We start from the raw sequence: 23,562 nt of genomic DNA, 5'->3' as shown, positions 1-23,562 counted from the left end.
TTACGAGCAGCGTTGGGCAAGTTACTTGAAATTGTAATTAACTACTGGTTACTTATTACTTATTGTAATAGTAATTGCATCACTTATTACTCAGAAGTAAAAGTATTAGTGGAGCCATCATTTATATTTCAACAGGATCATTTCTGAAGACACATTTCGAGGCTATTTAAGGGCTGTTTGACCAATACATAGAGTGCTGTTGCATCACGTGACCTGACCTCCTCCTTCTCCTGACCCAAACCCAGCTGAGATGGTTTGGGATGAGTTGGACTGCAGAGTGAAGGGAACTCCGGAGAAGCCGCTTGTTGGCTGCTTCTCCTTCACTCTGAAAAACACCTTTTTTGTTTACTACATAATTCCATGTGTGCTATTTGTTTGACTGATGTCTTCAGTACTGTACTACAATGTAGAAAAAAGGGGAAATATAGAAAACCCCCTGAAAAACCCTTTGAAATCAGACTGGCGAGCCCTTCAGCCTCTTTAAAACCCCCCTTAAAGACATGTTTCTCTTGATTTTAATTTTATTGATTACTTATTTGATGCTTCATCATATGTAGCTATTTTTGCTACTACATTTTGTTCCCAGTGTTCAGTAACCTTCAAACTTTTTTACATTGTTTTGTGAAGCACTTTGTAACATTGCTTTGAACGGTGCTATGTAAATAAAGTTTATTTTTTATTATTATTATTGAATTGACTTGTTCTGTATGTTTATATTTATACTCACTGGCCACTTCATTAAGTACAACTGTGCAATCTAATTCAATTAAGGTCATACTAAGTGGTGGTGGCGTATTGGGGTGAATTATATTGAATGGTGTTCCTAATATTTTGCCACCCTTGTGTATGTTAATGGAGTGGACAATATTAGGAACACAGTTGAATATAATGCACACTGATACACCACAATCACCTACTACGACCCCAATAATAAACATAAAGTAGAATTATCAACTTTCTGACAATGTCAACAAAAACTGAAACTGTATAAACTTCATAAATGTAGGATGTATAGCAGAGCTGTTGTAATGGATTGCATTAAATTGCACAGGTGTACCTAATGAAGAGGCTGGTGAGTGTACATGGCACTTAACTTGCAGTGCTCCATTTGTAATTGCCATAATTGTGGGCCTGAGTGACAAGCTACATATATTTTCCTGTTGAGCTGCAGTGGAAGCACAGTGACAAAAAGAGGCCCTTTGACACTAAATAGACAGACGTTGAAAGATAGACAAGACAAATTAATTATAACTTCTTTATTCTTGTTGAACAGAATAACAATAGAATAAACAAAGAATATACAAACAACCAGTCATATAAATAAATAGGTAGGTAACAAAAATTAATTAATTAATAATAAAAAGTAATAAAAAGATACAACTAAGGTGTAATAATTCCAAAAGAAAGAAAGAAAAATAAATAATTGAATAAATAGAAAATAAGGGTATAAGTGACAGGCATCTTCACATAAAACATTCTGAATAGATTTTGATAACAGATGGACTTTTCTTATTTTTTATATATTGTAGAGAATCACTTTCACCCATACCCAGTTACTCTTTCTACTCAATTTTTAATTTCTCCCTATAGATATCAATAAATATACCTTATCTTACCTTACGTTACCTAATGTTACCTTATGTTACCTTATCTTACCTTACGTTACCTTACATTACCTTACATTACGGAAAGCCTAATAGGTCAGTAGTAGACTGTTATGCTCAAAAAAGGTCCTTCATAAAGATTATTATTTTATCAATCCAATTTTGTAAATTATCCACATGGCTGGAATGACAATAAAAATCCTTGTATCCTTTGTTCCTTTTAGTAATATAATCATTGTTCCACATTATTGATTTGTGTGGAGAGAAATTTAAATGGGTGAACCTTTCCTTTAAGGGCGCACTCACACTAGGGCCAGTAAAGTCTATGAGTAACGCCCTTTTGGACTCTGACGTCATGATGACCACGACCTGTCAATGTGAGTGTTTGTGCGCATGACAACGTGAAGAGACTCTCAGGTGTTTCACAGCCTCAAGTGTTGTTTTGACTCGATACACATTTTTATTTTCCGTGTTTTTTTGGATACATTTGATGAAGCGGTGACGATGAAGCTTCGCCACTACCACCACCACCTCCTGCTGCTGCTCCTCTGCTGCAGCTTCACGGAAACCATTGAACCCATCAGCACCAGCATAGCGGTCGGTGTGGCCGCGGCTCTCACCGGCTTTCTAGCACGGTACCAGAACATTTTCCACTATTTCCAAGAGTGCTGTCGACCCGAGTGGATCTCCTTCAACAAAACAGGTAAACATATGTACCTGTTACACCTTGTTTACGCGTTTTTTTTTTGTTTGTGTGTGTGTGTGTGTATTTAATTCAAGTAGTATCAGCAGCAGGGTTTAATAGTTTAAGGGAGCTACTCGTGTGCCTAAGCTGTCTTTTAAAGCTGAATGTAATGTTGATAATTGATTTGTTTTGATTACTTTTAATTCATCAGACATCACACAGCTCCTCTTAGTTGTCGCCTGTTAATGACGTAGCAGGAAGTGCCCCGTTGTAACAAGAAGTTAGCTCCGACGTGCTAACTTAGCTCTGCGTCTCACCATTGTGGTTTTACCGCATAAACACTATTAATGCAAGGATTTTATGTGATCTCGAGGATGAAAGCGACACACATATATTTGTTTCTACACGTTTTCCTGGCAGCAGGCGTGCTGGTTAACGCCTTTGAGCCGATCACAGCCACTGTGGTAGTCAGTGTCGGTGCAGCTCTCGGTCGGACTATCTACAATTATTTACACGAAAGTTGTGATGCGAAATGGATAACTTACAATGCAACAGGTGAGCATATGCAGTGGGTAAATGTGAGGATAGTTGACTAAAGATTTGCTATAAGGCAACTCGAGGAACAAACACGTGTTTATTTACATTAGCGTACCATCTGGACCGTGAAAATGCCTTGGATTTGGTGTTTAATGCTTATTTACCTTACATACTGTTACATTTGAGAGCTGCAAAAACACCCAATACACATTTATTTTAGTCGGACCTTTCCTAATTATAAGTGTGGTTTTTTTGTTTTTTTCAAATGGTATGTTTTTATGTTTTTATTGTTGCTGTTAAATGTTTGTTTTAATGTAAAGCACATTGAGTTGCCCGTGGGTATGAAATGCGCTTTATAAATAAAGCTGCCTTGCCTAATGTGACCCACACTATACCAAAAATTAACTAAAATTCATCATTTTCTAAATTTTGTGCAGCTGATACATATTTTTTTATATGCAAATGTACAAATTTGACCTGTGTTTATTCAGAAATCGTTGCATTCATCAGATTCTCTAAAATGTTCTCCTGGACCACCAAAATAGGGATTGTGAATGTCTTTTGCCCCCACAAGATTAATCAAACATTTATTAATGACTGATGGGGGAATTTATGAATGTAAATTGGTGCACAGACTAATTATGAATCAGAATATGAACACTAAGGGTTAAAGACCAAATCCGAAACTTAACTGTGCAGTTGAGACAACCTGAACTGAAGTTTTTCCTTCAACAATGAAACCACCGCTGGTCACACTCTTCAGATCAGGAAACAGTCACATGCAAGTTTTTTTTTTCACTTGGAAAGCTGCAATAATATGTTGAATAATCGATTAAAACTGACAAACTGCACCTTTAATGTGCAATATTAGTCTTTCAGGTATACTACTACTTCAATTCAACTGTGCAATATATATTTCTTACTTAAAAGCTATACAATAACATTATCAAACTCAGGTATATTATCCCTTAACACCAATATTACTCTTGTACATAATGTTACTATTGCTGTTATTTCACTAATGTGTACTACTTTTTAATTACGTTTGTACCTCTTTATTTTTCTTATCTTTTTTTGACGCTCTTCTATTTTTACTGTCCACTGTGCTGTTACAGTAATGGAAATGTCCCCATAGTGGGACTAAGAGATAAGATAAGATATTCCTTTATTTGTCCCACAATAGGGAAAATTGCATTATTAAAGCAGCAAAGTGGACAGTAAAACTAAAAGAGTGTCAATAAAAAGAATAAGATCAATAAATAATAAGTACAAAAGCAATAAAAAAAAACAATAGTAGAAAAAAATATAATAAAAATAATTAGTAATAACTAGTGTTGAGTGATAATATACCTGAGTTGATACTGTTATTGATACGTATGTTGCACAGTTGAACTGAAATTAACACAGAGGCCCAACACAAGCACTGTTGCTCGCAGTTTTTATAGCATTTACTGTTAAACACAACAGTTTGGGCTCCTGAAGTGAAACATGCAGATAGTTTTCTTTGTTGTGAGTTTGTTTTTACCCCAAATCCACTGTCGGAGGTCATTTACTCCTGCAGGTAGGAGATGTGGTACAAGGTGCTCGCTGTCACAGAGCTGAACTGATACAATGTGCACTGTAACACAATACTAATGATCCTGCTCTAAAGGCAGATCATGGAAAATGATCTGCATTTAAATTGTTCATGATCTAATATCGGCATATCACACACCCTTAGCTAGATGCCACTAAATTCTACACACTGGGAAAATCTGAAATCTGGGTGCCTCACTGCCTTAGTTAAACAATGTCTTGGGGGCAGTGCTGAGAACATTGTTTCAGTCATGTGTGTTTGCAGACACTAATCCTGTTGACTCTCTGCTGTGCACTCTCCAGCACTCCAGGCTGACCTGGAAAGCAAACTGTTCGGACAGCACGTTGCGTCACGCATCATCCTGAAAGCTGTGAATGGGTTCATGACCAACGACAACCCGAAGAAGCCCCTGGTGCTCTCTCTGCACGGATGGACCGGTACAGGGAAGAACTTTGTCAGTGGTCTGATAGCTGACAGCGTTTACAAGGAGGGAATGGACAGCAGATTTGTCCATGTTTTCACGTCCGAGCTTCACTTTCCGCATGCGAGTCAAATCGACAATTACAAGGTATGATAACAAACAAGTAGACTCTTATTTGACTTTGTTTCATTTGGCTTTTTTATATGAATATTCTGCTGTTTCTCTTCAGTCTCAGTTACAGCAGTGGATCAAAGGCAATGTCACCAACTGTGAGCGCTCCATGTTCATCTTTGATGAGATGGACAAGATGCATCCAGGCTTGATTGACTGCATTAAGCCGTACCTCGACTACTACGACAAGCTGGATGGAGTTTCTTATCGGAAAGCCATCTTCATCTTCCTCAGGTAAAAAGCTTTGTCTTAAGTTTTGGAGGAGTTAAAATGTTTATCCATTCAGTCAAACCTTTATTTACAAAAGAAGGAGCACTGCGAGAAAGCTGTGTGCTTACATGTTTATGAGCAGTGACGCTGTCTTAAGGGTCTGACTAGTCAAACATTTTTCACTTGAATCGTGGAAATGGATCAGCCAAGGGAACAAATGAATAACTTGTCTCTTCATAGGATTTTGTCAATAGTGATATTTCATGTAATTCTAGTCTTGACACTGGGTTTGGTATGACATGCTTTGGTGTGTCGGGAGATGTTCCGTAGATGTTTTTCACAAGGGCTGGGTATCAATACTCAATACTTTTAAGGTGTCGACTGAAGTAATTCAATACCAAGTAGTATCGAAACATCTCCCCTCAAACCATACCTGCAATCGAACCTTTTTGCACCCAGAGCTTCTTCGATTTAATACGACATGTGATTGGACCACTGCTACAGTAGCTACAACCCGTCTGTGGTGGTGAATTCTCAGCTCACTGGCTCATCCTTCATGAAGTTAGTGAGATTACTTAAACGTCAGCTGTGTTTAAGTTCAGTGAGTGGAGCTACGCAGTCAGAGCATTAAACAATTCGGTGAAGTCTTTTTCTAATGATTGTGCCGTAAATTTGTGTTGATTTTTTTTTTTGGTAAGGAGACACTCTCTAATATGTTGCTTGTTTCTGACCTCATAGCAACGCTGGAGGGGATAGCATCATACAGACAGCTTTAGATTTCTGGAAAGAAGGACGAAATCGAGAAGAGATGGAGCTCAAAGACCTGGAAACATCGCTCTCTCTGTCGGTGTTCAACAACAAGAAAAGTGAGTATAACTTTAACTAATACCTCTTTTTGTTGCCGTTTACTTCACATTATCAGCCAGAAGGTAGATTTGATGAAAAACACAGATTTTAAAATGGTCTCAATCTCGCCCCGCAGGTGGCTTGTGGCATACAAGCTTGATTGACAAGAACCTGGTGGACTTCTTCGTCCCGTTTCTGCCTCTGGAGTACTGTCACGTCGTGCAGTGCGCCCTGTCCGCGATGGCAGACAGAGAACTTGAGCCAGACCTGAAGGTGGCAGACCAGGTGGCGAGAGATTTGGTCTATTTCCCCAAATCTGAGAGAATCTTCTCTGTCAAAGGCTGCAAGACGATAGACAGCAAGTTGGACTACTACACATAAAATGAGCATCCGAAGGACGCTTTGTTCGATCACTATGTGCACTTTTTTTTAAGGAAAAAAAAAACTCTCAGCCAAATGACTAAAGAGAGGAAGTCGAGGTGACTGAACTCTGTAGAATCTCTGTGGAGGTTTTCTCTGACTGAGCTTGTGAAGGATATCAGCAGATCTTCTCAATTGTTGCATCTTGCTTACAACGAGAGAGAGCGAAAAAGAGAGAGAGATCACAGTGCTGGGTGAATGAAAAAAATAATATGATTGTAACTGATTAACGGGCCTGATCTCTGCTTTTATATCACAATGCAACGAGAGTCCCCAAGCCGGGGGTTTTGTTTTCCCAAGAGCCTTTGCACCACATGACTAGAAGAACAAACAGGATGTTCCTTCTGCCAGTGAAACTGCGGCATATCACTGTCGTGCATTTATTTTTGTCCGTTTTTTAAATTTATTGATGGATTACTTGAGTCACCAGCCTTAATTCTTTGTAATCTCACTTTTTTTTAAAGATCTGCTGTTATTTCATATGTATGTAGAACTTCAATGATTAATCAATTAGTTGTTCAACGGAAAATTAATCGACAACTGTTTTGATAATCGTTCTACTGATTCTTTTTTTTTTTTTTTTTTTAAAGAAAAAATGCCTAAAAATGGCTGGTTGTAGTTTCTCACATACATGAATATCTTTGGATTTCAGACTGTTGATCGGGTATAACATGACATTTGAAGAAGTATCATTTAAATTCCTCTTTTACCATCTGATGCTTTGGAGACACAAGGATTATTTTATTAATCAAGTAAATAATTATCAGATTAATCGATACATAAGTCCACTCGTGTATTAGTTATATAAGATTGGCCATGGTGGGTGAAAGCTATGTGTAGAAAATTCACACTGTTCAAATGCAGAAAATGAAATGTTTTCTATACTGTGCAGCCACATACTTAAATACCTGGACAATATGATACAGTACAGATTGATTCTGTCATGTAAGTTTTTGTCCATTGTGGTGTCATTTTTTCAACACAGGATATTGTTGTGTTTTTTTTACACCATGACTGGACTCTATAGCTGCATTTGGACACTGTGCATGAACTCCAAGATGGCATACTGGAAACAAAACATTTTAAAAGTTTTAAATTCTTAAAATTGCACTACAAAGTTTTAATGATATTGTGTACAACAGAGTGGTTGAGTATTCCTTTCCCTTTTTTGTATTTTGTCTTTATGGAAGAAAAAGTGTGGAAGGAAATGTTCTGTTATCTCAAAAAAAAAAATTGGCTGTCAGATTTTGAAACTATTTTGAAACTTTTTCTACACAGTTGCTCGCTGTTATCTGCAGGTGAAGGGCTTTAAGTGGATTATTGAAGAGAATTGTGGTGGGGATGTAAAGCAAACATGAGTGAACTTCTTGGCTGTAAACACACCTGCCGGAAAAAGATAATCACAAATAAAACCTGAAATGTTGTTGGTGCGGCTGTTTCTGATGCATCACTTATAAAACACGGAGTTATATCTTAATGAAGTCATTTCTTTAAAAAAATTGTCATATTTTAGTGCAGCATCTGACAACTGTTGGTGTTTTTACTCCTTAAGGAACAAAACACAACTGTACATTTTGGATATTTTGTGCTTGGATGTTTGTGTCTCCTGCTAAGTTTCTGCTCCCCTTTTAACTCTGATCAGCTTTGTCTCACCGCTGGTGAACTAAAGGTGATGGAAGGACATAAACTTGAACCGGTTGCCTAAAATTTGAACTGAAACAGAAGTTACACAATAACCAAATAGCTTGCAAAACGCAAAGTGCAACCGGTACACCCAGGACTGAAATAAAGAAGAGAGAGAAACAGTTGTAACATCGTGTGTAAGATGTTGCAGTCAGAGCTTGTTTGACTGAAGAGGGAAAAGTTTGAAGTTACTGAGTAAAGGAGCATATTTGTAGTAAAACTACTTACACTACAGTAGGTTTCTATTCAAATATAATGTTTTTAAACCATCAAACTAAACAAAACGTGCATCTTTGTCAAAAGTTACTCTTAATCTGTATAGTACAGATTTAATTTAATTATATATATCAAATTGTATTATTCTAGTTCATACTATTGCAGAGTTTGAAGAGTGGCTGCATTGTTTCATACACACCAAATGGATGATCAGTTAGTTTAAAATATTAAAATATTCTAGTTTCTTTTGTGCATTTCACCAACTATGTTGTTAGATAAATTATAGAAGTGTAGACTCCACACATACATTTAATTGTATCCTTCTGTACAAATTTGAGCTGATAATCCACAAATATTTATTGGTTGATTTTTGATTGATTTATGGATCAAACACACAAGTAAAAACTTTAATTTCCAGCAATGTCCCAAGATATTAAAAGACAAAGAAAACATAAAGAAACAAAGACATTCAGTATAAAAATTAATACAATCCTGAAATCCAAGAGATAAAGAAGAAATAAAAATGAAGTAACAGTTTAATTGCAGATTTCATTATAAATCCTGTTCTATAAAAACTCCTAAACTGACTTCTATAAGCCTCTCTTGTTTAAAAACTGGTTGAAGGCTGTTTCACAACATGGCACCAGTGTAATAAAAGGAACTTGGCAACATTTTTCACTTAAGACACTCTACATGAAAGCACATGGGCTCTGGTATTATAGTTATGATGAGTATGGATCATTGTCCATATTTGTTATCTGAGAACATTAATATTAACGATCTGTCTGCTTCTTTAACTAGAATACTTTCGCTCCTGATGTCCTGCAACAACGAATGTATTGTTTGCTGCTTCCGGCCCTTTACCCCCTCAAGACAATAGTGCAGCACACACAATTAACACAAGAAGGAAGAGAAAGAGGCTTGATAGGAAGAGTAGGTCAGACTGTTCTGAATTTCTAAGAAAATAATAAATTACAGTGAATCCCCTTTAAAGTATAAAACATAAAAAGCAGATGTACTGTACTGCACTTGCCACACTATGAGACATTTACCTGTTCTCAGAAAAGGAAGCTCAGTCATATGCTGGCAATTTGCAAATATCTGAAAATGATTTGTACTTAAATAGCTGAGTTATTGACAGCAAATATTTGGGAATGATTACTCAGCAGAGAGGAAGAACACCAGCAGACATACAGTGTTTAATGAACACTAACATCTCAACTTCAGCTGTCTTTCACCCTGTTAATATCATCTAGTAATATGTGCTGTTTCACCTGTCTATTACTACTATAGTATATCACTTCCTATTATATTGTGAGAAATTTAAGGATTTGAGAGAGGTCCTGAGCCTCAGAAACCTGCAGTAATAGCAGCAAAATGTATTAAATTTTGTCAAACTCTGCAGTACATTTCTGTGTAATTACATATGTAAAAAAAAAATGCCTTTTACCATATTGTATTTGGTTTACTTCATGATATTTGCATATTGTGTATTTATTGCTAATCATATGTCAATATTAATAATTTCCTGTACTGCTTTGGTGATATAGGTTTCTGATCTGTCATGCCAATAATGTGATTTTTTGAATATGAATTTAGTCATTCCTTCTGTATATGTCTGAAGATTGTCATGTTGTTGTTATTCTTGTGTAAGTACATTAAACAAAGTCAATAGTCAAATTCCTTGTATGTAGCATAATTGGTCGATTAACTGAAAATTAAATTAATCACCAACTATTCTGATAATTGATTTATCATTTTGAGTTTTTGTTTAAGAAGAAAATGTCCAAATCCTCTGAATTCAGCTTCTTAATTATATGAATTTTCTTTTTTTCCCTGTCCTCTTTGACAATAAACGGAGTATCTTTGATTTATGAATTGTTGGTCTGAACAAAACATTTGAGGATGTCATCTTGGGTTTTGGAAGACAGTGATCGGCATTTGTCACACATTTTCTGAAAACTTTATGGACTAATACTTGACAACTAATTGATTAATAACTAAGATAATCAACAGATGAATCGATTATGATAATAATGGTTAGTTGCTGGCTTACTTTCACATGCAATGTTGCAGTATTACTTCAGATAATTTGTATTGGTTCACTCTTACTTTTACATACAGTATAGACAGCCTGCTACATCAACAGAGTATGATATGGGTTTACTAAATAACAGAGACACTGCTGACAATGTTAAAGGTAGCAACACTCTTTATACATCTATAAAAATGTATAATAAACTCAATTGTGAGATTGTTAGAGCTCCATTAAAGTTTCATTTTTATTCCACGTAATCAGAATTATGGCACACTTCACGTTGTACAACTAATGCTAACAATCACTAATGAATTTGGCAATGTGACAAAAGTGTAATCTCAAGATATGTTGTTGTCTACAGGGGGTGACTGTTTGTCTGCACTGTAAACAATGTTTCCTTTTGCTTTTGTTTGTGGTGGGTTTGTCCTTTCCGCCATTTCAGCGTTCATATTTCATGTGCTGGTCTGTGGCTGTAAACACTGAAGCATTTTGTCATGTCTCCTTTTCCTTCAATGTGCAATGCGAGTCATGCTTGATGTGTTGGCAAAACAAGTTTTTGGATTAGTCTGATCACATGAGATATAAGTGAATCTACATAGCAGCTCATTCCTGATCAGCCAATCGAGGCTTTTTACAAAAATTCTTCAGGAAATGAAATTAAGATGGTGGAGACGTTTCTGGTGTCACATCAGGTTTATTTATTACAAATTGGACACATTTATAACCCCGTTTATTTCCTTTTCATTTGAGCGTCCTTCTGTTACTAAAGCTGCAGCCAAGTGCAGCAGTCAGCGATCCTCCTCACAGCACCGAGATCTGAAGCCCATCGCTTGTCTCATCTTCGTGTTTTTTTGTTGGAGTAAACACTCCTCGTGTACAAAAAAAATAAAGTTACAGTCCGTATAATAGTCAAGAGTCTTATACCAGCAGTACTGCATTGATGCAGCCGTCGTTCTCTGGGTTATTTGTCACTTGGGCATATTTACCTGAGGAATAAAAGAAATATTTTAGTTAGAAGATTATCACATACCAAACAAAGATCTGTACTGACATGCCTCAAACAACTTTGTGTTACAAGTTGATGCTATTTCCAACAACTGGGGCTAGATGCATAAACCGTGCAAATGCCATTTCCTGCACACAAACTAGTATTTATAAACACAGCATGTGTAGTGAGAAAGTGCGTCCCTCACACTCTTCAGATGAAGGCATTTATAAAGAGATCTGAGGGTGAAGTGATGAGGTGGAGATAAATTATAAAAAAGGTGAGACATTGTTTTGATAGACAAGCAGCTGCACTGATTGTGTGATTTCTTTTGTTAAAATTTCAATCAAAGGCACATTTATAAACATAAGACAGATTAATTACTTTGTCATTCATTTTATCATTATTTTATTTTACATAGGTCTACATTTTATTTTGCTCTTAAGGTTCTTCTCATTTTATCCTTCATCGTGTCACACTTTTACAAAGACGGTTTAGATATGAATGCTACTAAGTAATCATTGATCACATTTCTGAGATATCACTGCTGGTGATGGTTTAAAGGTCAATGTGATACATTAAGGATATAGAAGGTATAAAAAGCCACACAGCAATGCGTAACAACAGCTGCTCTGCTGTTGAAGCTAACCCTGATTCAACAGTCAGTGACATGGCACCTATTCATTCCTGTTTGTTTCACTGACAGGTGCACAGACTGGTGGAGCAGGCAGAGAAATTATATGAAAACAGCTGGTTAGGGGCATCTTCATCATTTATGGCTAATTGTGAGAGAGGAAATAAGGCTTGTGCACATGTGCCTAGTTCCTAAATCACTGACATTCATAAAATAAAATAAAAAGAGCTGAGGCTAAACACTGCCAGATTTCAACAGAAATATTTAGCCGTGTTTACAAGGTTATTGTTTAACCTTCATGATTGCTAGGTTTCTTGTATACACAGAAGAATGAATATGAACTGACACATGACTGTAGTGCATGTAAATAAATGAATTTATGGGTTTATGGATCCACACCAACTTTATGACTCACCCCAGATAACTTTTCCTCCTTGTGTGACTAAGCCCAGCTCGCTGACATTGACTTCTACGACTGTTCCTTTTGTGATGACTCCGAGAGACGTGTAGAGGGGTGAGGAAGGGTTCTTCTTCACTCCCAGGATGGGGAGGCAGAATGTCGCCTTCAGCTCTGGATGTGTGACGTGAGCCTTCTTAAAACGCAAGCCCTGAAGTAAGAATAAAGAGAAAGAAAAATGTGTTATTTAGAGACTTAGTTGAATTATTTTACTACAGTACTGCACAATTTCACATTAATCCTGATTGAACATGAAAAAAGAAGCAAGTTCAAGTGTAAAATCTTACCATGGGTCTGATGAAACGCTCGTATTTTGGGGGTTTACGGGTGAAACCATCGCCAACAAAGCAGACTTTGGTTACCATTCTCTTCCAGGCTTTCTTTTGTCTCTTTCCGGTTCTGATGACTTTGAGCACTTCTGTCTCTCCCTGGGCTCGCACCTTTGGTAGGGGCACTTCCCACTTGCCCTGCAGAAAACAAAACCAACAACATTACTTCCACACTTTAATATCACAACCATAAAATACACAATACCAAAATAAAAGCAGGAAATCTTCAGTGTGGCATGCTACACAACCATGACTTACAGCTTTCTCCTTCCTCTTCTGTTTGATCATGTTGGAGAGGACTTTAGCACGAGACTGTCCCTCTCTGTCCAGCAGGTAGGCTGGCACTGCTCCCTCTGGGGTCTTATCATCATTCTTCTGCTTGGTCTTCCTCTGTTCGTGCATTTTGATGCTGTAAAGATACGAGTCAGATTTTATGAGATATAGCTACAAAAACAAGCATTCTCAGTCTTTCTGCGTCCTTTAATACTCACGTTTTCTTCATCTGGATCTTCTCGGCGTGTCTCTGTTTGTGGTACAGTTTGGCCTTCAAGCCGATCATCTTTCTGGCTTTGTGGGAGCGCTCGTGGACCTCACGGCTCTCCTTCTTCCTTTTCTTTTCATGGTGGTCCAGGCGGTAGCCATGGCGCTTGCGGTGCAACTCAATGTGCTCGTTCTGAGGCTACAAACGAGAAAAAATAAAGAAGCAATTACCTTCAGCTGAAAGATGAAGAATGATAAATGCACATATTCTATGAAATAAAAATAAAATATGTTTAGTTGAATACAGAATGCTTGCAGATGTTGCTCCATTGGAGTCATGGGTAAGATATATTCAAAATGAAAACAATGCTTTGTCGAATAAACACATTGTCAGGTTGATCAATGATTAAAATAATTTTGTAATCACAGCTCTGAATCTATCCATTCATACTTTATTTGTGTGGAAACTACATTTACAGCAGAAATGCCATACCAAGTAGGGCCTAAGGGATACTGGATTTTTGGGGCAGATGCCGATACAGATTTTAGGAAGTAAAAAATTCCAATATCAACATAATGGCCAATAGAATATGTACAGAATGTATTGATAAACACATTTTTTTTTATTATGATCCCTTGAATGTAATGTAATTAAGGTGTGATATTTTAAAGTATTGTATAAACTGATATCAGTGCACTAACACAGTAAACTTCTGAGAATTTAATCAATAGAATAGCTATGAATAAAAAACAAAAACATGCAGAACAAACAAAAAAACAACATATGTATATATTAAACTTGAATTAAGAAAAAGGGTCAAATATACATAAAATGCTACCTATACAACTTTAAAAAATAAATATATTGGCACATGTCGGACTACATATTCACCAATACCGATATATCTGTTATCCGTGAAAACTGTGCTGGGCATTTCTGACAAACAATTCATTATAATAAATCGAATAAAGATATTGGCAGGTTAATTAATAATTGAAATGTTATAATCACAGATCTAAATCTAACCAACCCTAGTTAATTCATGTGGAAACTATATTAACAGCAGAAATGTATGTACATTTCAGTCTTCACTCAGATTGACTGTCAAACATGTCAAACTGTACAAAAACAACTCAGTGAAGCCAAGCAAGGTGGTGTTAAATTCCCGATTTTAGTCAAAATACAGAGACCAATAACTCCTTATGTGTACAGCGGGTACAGATCAGTCAAATCAACACTAGAATAAATATAATACATAGTCACACTTATTACATTTAGGTGCTTTGATGATGTTTTTAAAACTTTTAACTTTCAGGCCCCTGCAGAGCGGAAAGGCCATATGGACGACAATGAAAACATAAAAGCTAAACTTTCACAAAACTCAACTTTCTCACTCGTTTTTCCACCTAATATTTCACCTTCCTCGCTGACACAGAGGGTTACATTTATGTATAATATTGTCTAAACACGTTTTTATTGACGGCAGCAGCAGAGCGTCACGCCGCCACATGTGACTCGAAGCTAACAGCTAGCACAGTATGTTAACACGTTAAAATGCTCAATAAAAGTCAAATAACATTTAAAAATGTTTTATTCTTACCATGTTTGTGTTTGAACAGTTGAGTTGTTACACTGAATAAGTTGCTGGTAGTTACAGGTGGTACAGACGCGGGTTTTTTGGTGTTTTTTCTTGAGGCTCGGGTCGTTTCGATGTTGTTTTCCCGAGGCCGATACTTAGAGGAAATACGTCATCGTTTGTCCGTCGGTTCAACCTGACCGGCTTTAACTCATGTTGTGTAAAAATAATCATAATATTAACAATTTAGTGTAAAAAATATCATCGTAAATATAAACTTGAATTCATTGCAAACTTATTGATATTATATGCTTAATTTCAAATACAAAAATGCAAAATAAAAAACACGAATTTCACTATATTTGTATCATAGACTGTATATAAGAAAGATTTGTATGTGTATTTATGTTAAGACTCACACTTATTAACACAAACACAATTATTATTATCTACTTGTTTATTTAAATTCATATTCTTGTTTTTTAAAAAATATGTAAATTGTGAAGGTTTCTTGCTGATCTGTTATTATCTAACCTCACATTACATTAGTCTACTTTGGGAAAAATGTATATGACAGAAACCTCTGCTCACGATTCTGTTTTATTCATTTATTTTGTCGTTTTTTTTAAACAAAGTTTATATTCAGAAATCCATATTCTTAAGCAAAAAGCCAAACTTTTCAGAGCTGATTGTCTATATCAACATATTTCCCCTAGATCTAAATGTGTGAACAAAAAAAGCTGTTAAATTGATCATTTTAAGCTTAACACGATATTTATTTATTTCATTATTTATTCATTTTTATTACAACTTTTAGTCCCTCTGTTTGATGTAATGTAAGCTAAGCCTTGTGTCAATAAAGCTGATTATGAAAACAAAACAACTATGACATTTACCTCGATAACCTCTCATAGTAAAGAAAAACATTACAGAATTGATAAAATAATTGCTGCTGTATGTTATTAAACCAATTTTACCATCGATAACACCAAATTACCTGTTTTGTGTTTATACCCGGAACCATAAGCCTCACTTACTAGTTCCTACGGATATATTTTGGAGCTGTGCCCTGTTTAGGCGTGACTTTAGACAGTTGTGAGAAAATGGTGCTGCTTTGGAGGACACTTTAATGTTAATTAAAGCTTTAAATTCCGGTTAAATTGAGTCTTTAATCTGCGGGTGTTCATGTTTTTCACTCCGGCTCATTTTGCTCCACTATGGCTCATCTGGAGCCTTGTTTGATGGAGAGGAACAAACCTGCAATACGAGCAGACTTCAGTATATGAGTGTTGAACCTTTAGCAAGATGATTTGGGTAAGATATAATGTCTGAAATGATGTGCTTTCACTGATAAAGTGTGTTAATATCATGCTGACTCAATAACACGTTTACTGTCATTCTTAGGGAAGGTATTTGTTATCAGCTGGGCTCCAGTCCAGCAGATGGAGAGTGAGCTGTCATGTAAAAAGGACCTACAGCTTTCTTCCAGGTATGTATTTTTTCATTATTATTTTTTAACTTCCATAAAATGTGGATCTACTAAATAGCTGAACTGTACTGGTATCAAACTGGGCTTAACATCTCACAACCCTCTTTTAATCCCTGCACTGATCACTTTCATGTATTTCATTAAACTGGACGTAAGATAACATGGATTACATTTTTATTATATAATAGGGGATATCAACATCTAGTCCTACACAACAGATTGAAGCCCATTTCCACCAATGTTATAAAAAAAAAGTAATATATGAGAAACCGTCTCATAATAATAACGTATCTTATGACTTATTAGTATCACGTTATTTTGAGATAGTTTCTCATTATTTTGACTCTGCGTCTTTTTTTATGTTCATCTCAATGGTGGAAATGGGCTTCTATACTGGATTCAGTCATTCATATTTTGTTGACGAAACAATCTCACCACCTGAAGGTCAGTTTAATAGCTGAGCTCATGATCGAACATAAGTAGAATGCAAATTCGTGAAACGCCATCTGCTGGTCTTCGTCAGCACATGATGTTTAGCCCTGTTTTGTTGGAAATGTAGGAACATTTTAATGTTTTTCTGAGTGTTTATCTACAGATCATATCAGATGGTCAAGGTCAAAAATGAAAATTCTGCATATACTTTTTTGGGGTTGCTGTTTGAACAAAACAAGCAGTTTTTAAACTTCACTTTGGGCTGTTGTAACTTGACATTCTATTGACTAAATATTTAATCCTTTAATCAGTTATTTGATGGAAAATATAGTCAGTAATAGAGACGTATCACTGATTCAGTCAGATCATAATTATTGTGCTCCACGTTCACTTTCACAGATGATGTCAAATCATTGCGGGCTGTGGTCAACCCTGATATATCCAAGTAAGTGATTACATGCTGCAGTAGTGTCTTTGAAATGCTCTTAGCATTCAGCTGTGTTCTTGGATTCATATTAACCTGCACACTCTGTCTGCAGGATCCGAAACATCGGCATTATGGCCCACATAGACGCAGGGAAGACGACAACCACAGAGAGGATGCTTTATTACTCCGGCTATACGAGAGCACTAGGAGGTGTGTATGATGGTGAAAACAGGACGAGGACATTGTTACTTCTTAATTGTACATTGATCACCTGTTGGTTTCTGTCTCTCATTTTATTTCCGTCTCTCTATTGCTTTCAGATGTAGACGACGGGGATACAGTCACAGACTTTATGGCTCAGGAGAGGGAGCGTGGCATCACCATACAGTCAGCGGCAGTCACTTTTGATTGGAAAAGCCATAGAATAAACCTTATAGACACACCAGGTAGAAATACTCTGATAACAACTACCATGTGAGAATAAAACATCCTAATGGAAATGAGAAGAAGCAGCTATTGAAATACTGTGTGTGTGTCTGGTTACAGGTCACGTTGACTTCACTCTTGAGGTGGAACGGGCACTCCGTGTTCTTGATGGGGCCGTCGCTGTGTTTGATGCCTCCGCTGGCGTTGAGGTCAGATCACAGCTTTCAATCTGCTTCTTTCTTCATTTAAAAATGTGTTGTGTTATATTATCAGGTGCCGTCTGAACACTGTCGCCTCTGTTGTCACTCTCTGGTAACATCAACAGGCTCAGACTCTGACCGTGTGGAGACAAGCTGAGAAGCATCACGTTCCCTGCGTTTGTTTCCTGAATAAGATGGATAAGCCTGCAGCAAGGTGAGTGACTCCAACTCATATAAAGTTTATGTTAGATATACTTTTTTTTCAACATTAAACTGAAAACAGTTTTTTTTTTCCCCCCTCTCAGCCTCAGTCTTTCAATTGAGAGCATAAAACAGAAGTTGAAAGCCAATCCAGTTCTCCTCCAGGTAGGTATTTAGAAAAAGAACATGAGAAAACTGGTGACTCTCTTGATGAAGACTGACTATTATACACATTGAACATAATACTTTGTAATGACTGAAATAAGAGATACAGCAATTAGTCAATTAACTAATTAGTTGATCATCAGATCATTAATTGGCAACTATTTTGATGATCAAATAGTCGTTTCAGTCATTTTTAAAACAAAAGTGCAAAAAAACGGCTGGCTGTAGCTCCTCAAATGTAACGATTTGAAGCTTGCATGTGTCATATGTGACAATAAACCACATTTCTTTCGATTTTCGGACTGTTGATCTGACAAAACATTTGAAGATAACACTTGAACTCTGAGAAATTATATTGGGCATTTTATAGACAAAACAATTAATCAAGAAAATAATCGGCGGGTTGATCGACAATGAAAATAAACATTTGTTGCAGCTCTAACTGAAATAAGTTCTGAGGTAGCATTTAAATAGAGAAGAATACAGGTAGTTAAAGCTGTGATGATTAATGTGTGAGTGTTTTATAAGTTATAAAATAAGTCAAAATAAATCTTATTGTATCACAACTCAATTAAAAAGCAAACTAAACAAAGAAAGTAATAAAAGTATGTAATTATGTTAAAAAAACCTGTTTCATAGATTCCTGTCGGCAATGGAAAGAGCTTCACTGGTGTGGTCGACTTATTAACAAACCAGAAGTTGATATGGAAGCTAAAATCTTCAGAAAACGACGGGCGAGTGTTTGAAATCAAACCTCTTGAACACTCTGATGAACCAGAACTCCTGCAGGAGGTCAGCGAGGCCAGGACGGCTTTAATTGAGCAGGTAAATGTCATAAATAACATTTTAACCATGTCTGCAATATTGACACAAATTGATGTGCAGTAGTTTTGGGATGTTACAAAGTTTATATTTCACAGGTTGCCGATCTGGACGATGAGTTTGCCGAACTGTTGCTGACTGATTTTAGTGAGAATTTTGATGCTGTTCCGTCCAACAAAGTAAGTCTCGTATATATACCTATAAAGCAGCACAGTTTTAAACAGATTAAACAGTGTTGAATGTGTCCTCAGCTACAGGAGGCTGTACGCCGGTTAACTCTGGCCCGTAAAGGTGTCCCAGTACTCTGTGGGAGCTCACTGAGAAACAAAGGTGTTCAGCCTCTCTTAGATGCCATCACTGCCTACCTGCCTGCACCCAATGAGAGGCATCATGACCTGGTGTGAGTAAACTTTTTAACCGAGTATTAACTCATACCAAAGCTGTTATGATATGTTGTTAAAAGACAAGTTAAAAAGACAATTCCAGCCTGATTGAAATTTTAGTCCTGGTTCTTCATCCCAGTGATAAATGAGTGGTTTTAAAAACTTATATTTACTTTGGCTTTTTCTTCTTGTTTCACCATATAAGCATTTGAAATAACCACAGCTAAGATACCCTCTAGTTAAACAGGATGTGGTACACTGAAGCTGCAATTTTGTTTTAATTTAATTACATGAACTGGGCAGCTGTGGCTCAGGAGGTAGAGCGGTTGACCACCAATCGGAAGATCGGCGGTTTGATTCCATGCTCCTCCAGTCCACATGTCAAAGTGTCCTTAGACAAGATGCTTAACCCCTAAATTGCTCCCGATGGCTGCGCCAATCGTGTATGAATGTGTATGTGAATGTTAGTTTCCTACTGATGAGCAGGGTGGCACCCTGTGTGGTAGCCCCTGCCATCAGTGTATGAATGTGTGTGAAAGGGTGAATGTGACTTGTACTGTAAAAGCCCAAAGGTCAAAAATACTAGAAAAGTGCAAAATAAGTACAGTCCATTTACCATTTACTGTTTTATCCAAACCAAGCCTCCTAAGGCCGGTTCTGCTTGAGGTTTCTTCCTGTTAAAGGGCAGTTTTTCTTTGTCGCTGTTGCCAAATACTTGCTCATGGGGGTTTCTGTTAATCAAACAGTACCGTCTAGACCTATGTGACCTATGTGCTCCATGTGAAAAGTGGCCTCAAATAACTTCTGTTGTGATTTGGAACTATATAATTAAAACTGACTTGACTTCAGAGGAAGACATCTGTCGCTGGGACTGATGTCAACCACACAAAAGTATCAGTTATTATTAATACACATTACTGTCTACATAAAATTTCATAGGCTGATATTAGTCATCTTTACTACAACTACTACAACTGAGTTGCATCTATTCAGACTCATTTTGAGTTTTTTTAGTTTCTGTGGATAAGTTTGTTTTCCTCGTCATTTGGATTATAAGGAGTACGAATGATCCTGAGATGTTCTTCAAAAGCGATTTGCAAATGTCGTCTTCTGTGGTGCAAATTAGTTGTTTAAAAAAATCAAATCATGCTGGATTTGTCCTTAAATTTAATCTCCCTCATGAAACTTTGCTACACTATTAGGTTCCTATGTACATTTGATCATTGCTGTCTTACTGTTTGCTTCAACCCTGTAAGCTCTGTTCATCATTCTTCATCCCGCAGGCGGTGGTACAAGGACGATTTATGTGCTCTGGCCTTTAAGGTTCTCCATGACAAGCAGCGTGGTCCTCTGGTGTTTCTCAGGATCTACTCTGGTACTCTGAAACCACAGACGGCCATCCACAACATCAACAGGAACAGCATGTGCGTGGTTTCTATTCCAGCTATGCATCTCTGATTAAACCCTGACCTCTAACACAGTATATTTGCATCATGCCAATACATTTGGTCTGAATCATTATTATGTCAGAATGTAATTATTTTTTGTACCATGCTCTCTAGTGAAAGGATGAGCAGGCTGCTGGTGCCGTTTGCTGATCAACATGTAGAAATCCCCTCGATGACGGCAGGAAACATCGCTCTGACTGTTGGACTCAAACAGGTACTGTAGTCTTATTCCTTCTCTCATATTTTTATGACATTACCCTCAAAAAGGTTATTTATGTTGGTCTGTATGTTTTTTTACTTTTAAGACTGTAACAGGGGACACCATTGTGTCATCCAAAGCTTCAGCAGCAGCTGCAGCCCGTCGAGCCCAAAATGAAGGCGGGACGGGAAAGAAGCGTGGGGAACATGTCAGCGTGGTCCTTTCAGGGGTGGAAGTCCCTGATCCTGTCTTCTTCTGCACCATAGAACCGCCCACCATGGCTAAACAGCCTGGTCAGTGACAGTGATTATAGTTTTGTTACTTGTGCTTCAGCAACCTTGTAGTCACTCACATTGTATTTTTTCCCCTTAAAGATCTTGAGCATGCACTGAACTGCCTCCAGAGAGAAGACCCCAGCCTTAAAGTCAGGGTCGACCCCGATTCTGGGCAGGTAATACCATAATTGGATTATCCAGGACTTTCTTTAGTCAGAGCATATGCCACAATTAGTCAACTAAATCTCTTTCTGCATTTCTCTCCTCAGACTATTTTGTGTGGGATGGGAGAGTTGCACATCGAGATCCTCCATGATCGAATCAGAAGGGAGTATGGCGTAGAGGCTGACCTTGGGCCACTACAAGTGGCTTACAGGGAGACTATTCTCCAAGAGGTCTCTACTACAGGTAAAACAATCTGTGCATTAGGTTATGGGTGGGGGAAGGGAGATAATTAGTGTCAACTGCATACTATAGTTGGATTTTCTTCATTCATTTTACTTGTGATGCAGATACGCTGGATCGGACAGTTGGAGACAGAAGACATGTTGTGACCGTGGAGCTGACTGTCAAGCCTCTGGAGGCCATGTCTACAGGTGGCTCCTGTGAAATAGCATTCGAGGAGAAGGTTGATGGGCAGTTATCAGCAGAAGTGAAAGAGGCAGTGGAGAATGGAGTGCACAGCTCATATCTCCAAGGTAACATTGAATTAAACTCATTAATTCTCTTTTTTAACGTCCCTGAAAACTCAAAGTATTTATTTCTGATGTTGGAGCAAACCTATCACATCTTTCATGTATTGCCAGATAATATTATCAAAGTAGTAACAGGGCTCATTTCTATGCCTGCTTTCACCTTTAGGTCCGTTGCTAGGCTACCCTTTGCAGGGCGTATCTACACTGATCCAAAGTGTCAACATGGAATCAGGGACTTCTCTAGCCATGGTGTCCGCCTGCGTGTCTCGTTGCATGCTGAAGGTAAACCATCACAGGTTCAATAACTTTACTGAAAACTACAGGTTGATTAAAGGATACAGTACAGCTGGCAATTTTATATATTCTTCTTATTGTCAGCAAATCTCACAAGCAGAGCCAAACCAACAATGAATTGATCCTACTTATAGTATTTTGTGTGTTAGCCACACTGTTACACTGAGTGACATGTTCCTTGGCTCTGAAGAATTTGATCATTTTTAGAAACCGCTCCATGATTGGTAAAACTCAAATTTTCAGTCTCCAGATGGGAGCAGCAAACACCACTGTACATGTGCAGTATTACATTGCAAATTGTCATATCCTCTTAGTTGTTTTATTACTTAATACCCCACCTCTGGTGTTTCCTCACTTCCTGTTTTTATTGCGCCATTATTTGTTTCTTGTTTTGTTTTGTCATTGTTGTGTTGGTTTTTGTTTTGTTTCTTACTGTGTTAAATGCTTTTTATTACATTACTATGTATGAAAAGTGCTATATAAACAAAGTCTGATTGATTCATTAATTGATTGTAAAGAAGTCAAGATAAGCTAGCAATACATTATAAACTTAACCACAATCCCACACATGCTCAGTGGCCTCAGCCAAACACAGAACTACTTTCGGAGACATGCTCAAACTTGATATAAAAGACTTACACAATACTTTGCTGACAATTAGAAAAAAATTATAGATAAACTACACTTCTGTCACTGCTTGACACAGGCCTTTAGGCTAGGAGGAGGCCAGGTCCTGGAGCCTGTGATGTCACTGGAGGTGACGGTCGGGGAGGAACACCTCGGCACTGTGCTGGGGGACTTGGCCCAAAGACGAGGAACGGTCAGAGACATCCAAAGTCGTCATGACAACAAGGTGCTGATTGCAACTGTGCCGCTAGCTGAGATGATGGTGAGTTGAAGATCATATTCAAACATTTTGTCTGTAGTCTTTGGTTTGATGCATCGCCCTGAAAATGTTCTACTGTTTAAAAGGGTTATTCTACCGTCCTGCGAACACTGACATCCGGCAACGCCACCTTCTCCTTGGAGCTGGACATCTATGAGACCATGAACACACAGGACCAAAACACCCTCCTCAAAAGAATGTCTGGACTGCTGTGATCCATTGTTCTCAACACTGTGCAGCTCTTCAGCAATGGGACTAATGGCACGGCTTTTAGCCAAACTGACTTTTCCAGACTAATGACAAGTAGTCTGATTAAACTGTTATTTATAGTGTGAATATCCGCTGCAGGAT

General features: G+C 37.5%; 3 protein-coding genes across 4 annotated transcripts in view; 2 read left to right on the top strand and 1 right to left on the bottom strand.

Annotated features, from left to right (window-relative positions):
• gfm2 (GTP dependent ribosome recycling factor mitochondrial 2) overlaps positions 1-23,510 on the top strand; it is a 271,535-nt gene extending 248,025 nt beyond the window's left edge. The window contains exons 2-21 of the mRNA XM_062434107.1: positions 16,111-16,183; positions 16,274-16,358; positions 17,190-17,235; positions 17,330-17,427; positions 17,538-17,663; positions 17,764-17,852; positions 17,969-18,057; positions 18,149-18,209; positions 18,849-19,034; positions 19,130-19,210; positions 19,283-19,431; positions 20,698-20,838; positions 20,977-21,076; positions 21,168-21,354; positions 21,436-21,512; positions 21,606-21,744; positions 21,849-22,034; positions 22,198-22,313; positions 23,032-23,214; positions 23,298-23,510. Of these exons, the coding sequence (XP_062290091.1) occupies positions 16,175-16,183; positions 16,274-16,358; positions 17,190-17,235; positions 17,330-17,427; positions 17,538-17,663; positions 17,764-17,852; positions 17,969-18,057; positions 18,149-18,209; positions 18,849-19,034; positions 19,130-19,210; positions 19,283-19,431; positions 20,698-20,838; positions 20,977-21,076; positions 21,168-21,354; positions 21,436-21,512; positions 21,606-21,744; positions 21,849-22,034; positions 22,198-22,313; positions 23,032-23,214; positions 23,298-23,426 (2,277 nt within the window). The 5' untranslated portion in view covers positions 16,111-16,174 and the 3' untranslated portion in view covers positions 23,427-23,510. The remainder of the gene's footprint in view (positions 1-16,110; positions 16,184-16,273; positions 16,359-17,189; positions 17,236-17,329; positions 17,428-17,537; positions 17,664-17,763; positions 17,853-17,968; positions 18,058-18,148; positions 18,210-18,848; positions 19,035-19,129; positions 19,211-19,282; positions 19,432-20,697; positions 20,839-20,976; positions 21,077-21,167; positions 21,355-21,435; positions 21,513-21,605; positions 21,745-21,848; positions 22,035-22,197; positions 22,314-23,031; positions 23,215-23,297) is intronic.
• Positions 1,973-7,893, top strand: tor1 (torsin family 1). 2 transcript variants are annotated; one of them, XM_062434431.1, is made up of 5 exons: positions 1,973-2,307; positions 4,705-4,970; positions 5,053-5,228; positions 5,943-6,070; positions 6,187-7,893. In XM_062434431.1, exons 1-5 carry the CDS (start codon positions 2,109-2,111, stop codon positions 6,429-6,431), a joined length of 1,014 nt encoding a protein of 337 aa, XP_062290415.1. In that variant the 5' UTR covers positions 1,973-2,108; the 3' UTR covers positions 6,432-7,893. The 2 variants fall into 2 exon arrangements, with proteins under 2 accessions (XP_062290415.1, XP_062290413.1); XM_062434429.1 differs by lacking the exon at positions 1,973-2,307 and adding an exon at positions 2,575-2,844.
• nsa2 (NSA2 ribosome biogenesis homolog (S. cerevisiae)) lies at positions 11,082-15,032 on the bottom strand. The gene is made up of 6 exons (XM_062435051.1): positions 14,894-15,032; positions 13,304-13,491; positions 13,071-13,221; positions 12,771-12,950; positions 12,442-12,634; positions 11,082-11,393 (listed from the first exon to the last, which is right to left on the bottom strand). Exons 1-6 carry the CDS (start codon positions 14,894-14,896, stop codon positions 11,326-11,328), a joined length of 783 nt encoding a protein of 260 aa, XP_062291035.1. The 5' UTR covers positions 14,897-15,032; the 3' UTR covers positions 11,082-11,325.
• Positions 23,511-23,562: the final 52 nt, after the last annotated feature.

Source organism: Scomber scombrus, chromosome 15 (genome assembly GCF_963691925.1).
Source record: "Scomber scombrus chromosome 15, fScoSco1.1, whole genome shotgun sequence".
NCBI classification, from domain to species: Eukaryota; Metazoa; Chordata; class Actinopteri; order Scombriformes; family Scombridae; genus Scomber; species Scomber scombrus.
The sequence above is the reverse complement of the archived record's forward strand: the minus strand, read 5'-3'. Positions and strand labels throughout refer to the sequence as shown.

Bases quoted from the DNA above. Each gene is read 5' to 3' on its own strand.
- tor1 (XM_062434429.1), top strand. From the start codon at position 2,637: ATGCAAGGATTTTATGTGATCTCGAGGATGAAAGCGACACACATATAT. The intron at 2,845-4,704 runs GTGAGCATATGC...TGCACTCTCCAG, and splicing joins GATAACTTACAATGCAACAG to CACTCCAGGCTGACCTGGAA. The intron at 6,071-6,186 runs GTGAGTATAACT...CTCGCCCCGCAG, and splicing joins GGTGTTCAACAACAAGAAAA to GTGGCTTGTGGCATACAAGC.
- nsa2 (XM_062435051.1), bottom strand. The intron at 12,951-13,070 runs GTAAGTCATGGT...TGTTTTCTGCAG, and splicing joins AGAAGAGGAAGGAGAAAGCT to GGCAAGTGGGAAGTGCCCCT. The intron at 12,635-12,770 runs GTAAGATTTTAC...TTCTTACTTCAG, and splicing joins AGCGTTTCATCAGACCCATG to GGCTTGCGTTTTAAGAAGGC.